Raw genomic sequence first — 2,665 nt, 5'->3', positions numbered from 1 at the left:
TGCGGTTGACAGGCCGAATGGCCGCACTGACCAGATTCATCAGCAAGTCAGCAGACAAAGCCTTGCCATTCTATCAGCTGTTGAAAGGAAACAGAGAATTCAAGTGGGGGACTAAAGAAAAAGAAGCCTTTGAGGGTATTAAGGAGCATCTGACTAAGCTCCCAACAATGATCAGCCCGGAGCTGACGGAAAAGCTGCAGCTGTACATCTCAGCGTCAATACAGACAATCGCAGCCGTCCCGCTGGTAGAAAGACAGAAGCAACAAAGGCCGATATATTTCGTGAGCCACGTGCTGACCGAGGCAGAGCAAAGATACCCCTTGGTAGAGAAGCTAGCCTTCGCAGTGGTCACAGCAGCAAGAAAGCTAAAACCATACTTTGACGCGCATATAATAGAGGTCCTCACAAACCACCCGCTAAAGAAAGCGTTACAAAAGATGGATGCATCAGGTAGACTCTTAAAGTGGGCAATCGAGCTTTCTGAGTATGAATTCGAAGTCAAGCCTAGAGCAGCCATCAAGGCACAAGCTTTAGCAGACTTCATAGTGGAAGCCTCCTACGAGGAGAAAGAGGATGACGTTGGGGTTTGGAAGGTGGAAGTGGATGGATCCTCAGCCCAAACGGGGAGTGGGGCAGGAGTCATAATGACGTCTCCAGAAGGAAACGTATTTGAGTATGCAATCAAGTTCAAGTTCAAAGCATCTAATAATGAAGCAGAGTACGAGGCGACGCTGGCAGGCCTGCGTATGAGCCTTGCAGCCGGAGCCCGCAAAGTACACCTGCAGACTGATTCTCAGCTCAATGCCAGCTAACTGCAGGGGGCGTATGAGATAAGGGAAGCCACTATGATGAAATACGTAACCAAAGTGAAAGAGCTGGCAGCCCAGCTAGTCCATTTCCAGATAGACTTGGTCCCCAGAGTAGGAAACTCTCAAGCTGACGCCTTATCTAAGTTAGCCAGCTCCACCTTACAAAGCCTCACAAGAATAGTGATGGTCGAAGTGTTAGAGGAGAGCAGCATCGCTGAAAAGGAGCAGGTAAACTGCGTCAGGAGTTAAAGAGCCTGGTTCTCAGACATCTTGGCATACAAACTTCATGGCTCGCTGCCCGTTGATGAAGCACAGGCTAAAAAGGTGAAGAAAGACGCAAATTGGTATGTAGTGATGAATGGAGAGCTCAACAAGAAAGGCTTCTCAAAGCCGCTGTTGAGGTGTATTCCAGAATGGGAGCAGGAGGGCATTATGGAAGAAGCCCACTCCGGAATATGTGCCAACCATATCGGCGGGAAAGCATTAGGAGTAGAGGTCCTTAGTAGAGGGGCATATTGGCCAACTCTCACGCAAGACGCACTAGCATATGTCAAAAAATGCGACAAGTGTCAAAAATATTCACCAGTCATAAATCAGCCAGCAAACTATCTGACTACAATCCTCAGCCCGATCCCGTTCGCTCAGTGGGGAATGGACATATTGGGACCATTCACCACTGGGTTGGCGGGCAGGAAGTATCTCATTGTGGCAGTAGATTACTTTACAAAGTGGATAGAAGCTGAGCCCACCAAGTACATAAAGGCAACCCAGGTCAGAACATTTATATGGAAGAGCATCATCACTAGATTCGGGGTGCCACGGTGCATAGTCTTTGATCATGGGTGCCAATTTGACTGTGACACCATAAAGGACTACTTGGGAGATATGGGCACCAAGTATGCAAGTGCCTCAGTCTGCCACCCGCAAAGCAATGGCCAACCAGAGGCAGCAAACAAGCTGATCCTGACAGCCCTACAAAAGAAGCTGGAGGAGTACAAGAGCCTGTGGGCAGACTTAGTCCCAGAGGTCTTGTGGGCAAATAGGACCACTGAGAAGGAGTCAACCGGTAAAAGCCCTTTCACCCTGGCCTACGGGGTTGATGTAGTTGTCCATGTGGAAGTGCAAATCCCCAGCCTGAGGATACAGCACTATGAGCAGCAAGGAATTGACAAGCGCATGCTGGAAGAGCTAAAATTCCTGCCAGAAGTAAGGCTAAAAGCAACCCTTAAGCTGGCAGCCCAGAAGAGCAGGATCTCAGAAGCTTTCAACAAAAGGGTCAAGTACAGGGAGCTCCTACCAGGAGACTTAGTCCTCAGGAGGACAACAGCAGTTGGAAGAGGAAATCAGCATGGAAAGCTGTCAGCAAACTGGGAAGGTCCTTTCATCATCCACGAGCAGGTTGGACCAGGCGCGTTCCTCTTTGCAGATCAAGAAGGTCAGGTCTTAAGAAACATTTTCAATGCTGATGTGTTAAAGAAATATTTTGTTTAAATAGCCTGAAACATAACTGTTTCAAGTTGATAAATCTCTATTCAGTCCATGATGTGTTAATTAAGGCATTTGAGCCATTTTGGTTCAATGAAATACAAGCCTCTACGTAAGGAGTATGTTGCGTAAATTTGTTTAATATAGTATGCCCAAGCATCATATACTAACGTGCAGAAATCGAACAAGAATAATAATAAAGTGTTAGAGGCAAGAAGCACTCTAGCGCAAAATGACAAAGTGAAAGCATCCCTCCTTAAAACCTCGCTTCACCTGCAAAAAGCAAAACAGGGCACCACCTCGGGGACGCCTGAGGGGGGGCCTAACACGTTCAGCTTGAGCAGGGGAGGAGAGAGGAAAAGAAGAAGATG

General features: G+C 47.7%; 1 protein-coding gene across 1 annotated transcript; it reads left to right on the top strand.

Annotated features, from left to right (window-relative positions):
* Window positions 1-644: 644 nt before the first annotated feature.
* On the top strand, window positions 645-2,316 carry LOC145640290 (uncharacterized). The gene is made up of 5 exons (XM_081691589.1): window positions 645-773; window positions 819-1,037; window positions 1,125-1,304; window positions 1,680-2,207; window positions 2,305-2,316. The coding sequence occupies exons 1-5, from the start codon at window positions 645-647 to the stop codon at window positions 2,314-2,316; spliced, it is 1,068 nt and encodes a 355-aa protein (XP_081547715.1).
* Window positions 2,317-2,665: the final 349 nt, after the last annotated feature.

The sequence above is a fragment of the Chenopodium album genome, chromosome 7 (genome assembly GCF_948465745.1).
Source record: "Chenopodium album chromosome 7, dcCheAlbu1.1, whole genome shotgun sequence".
NCBI lineage: Eukaryota > Viridiplantae > Streptophyta > Magnoliopsida > Caryophyllales > Amaranthaceae > Chenopodium > Chenopodium album.
This window is presented reverse-complemented; position numbering and strand designations above follow the sequence as displayed.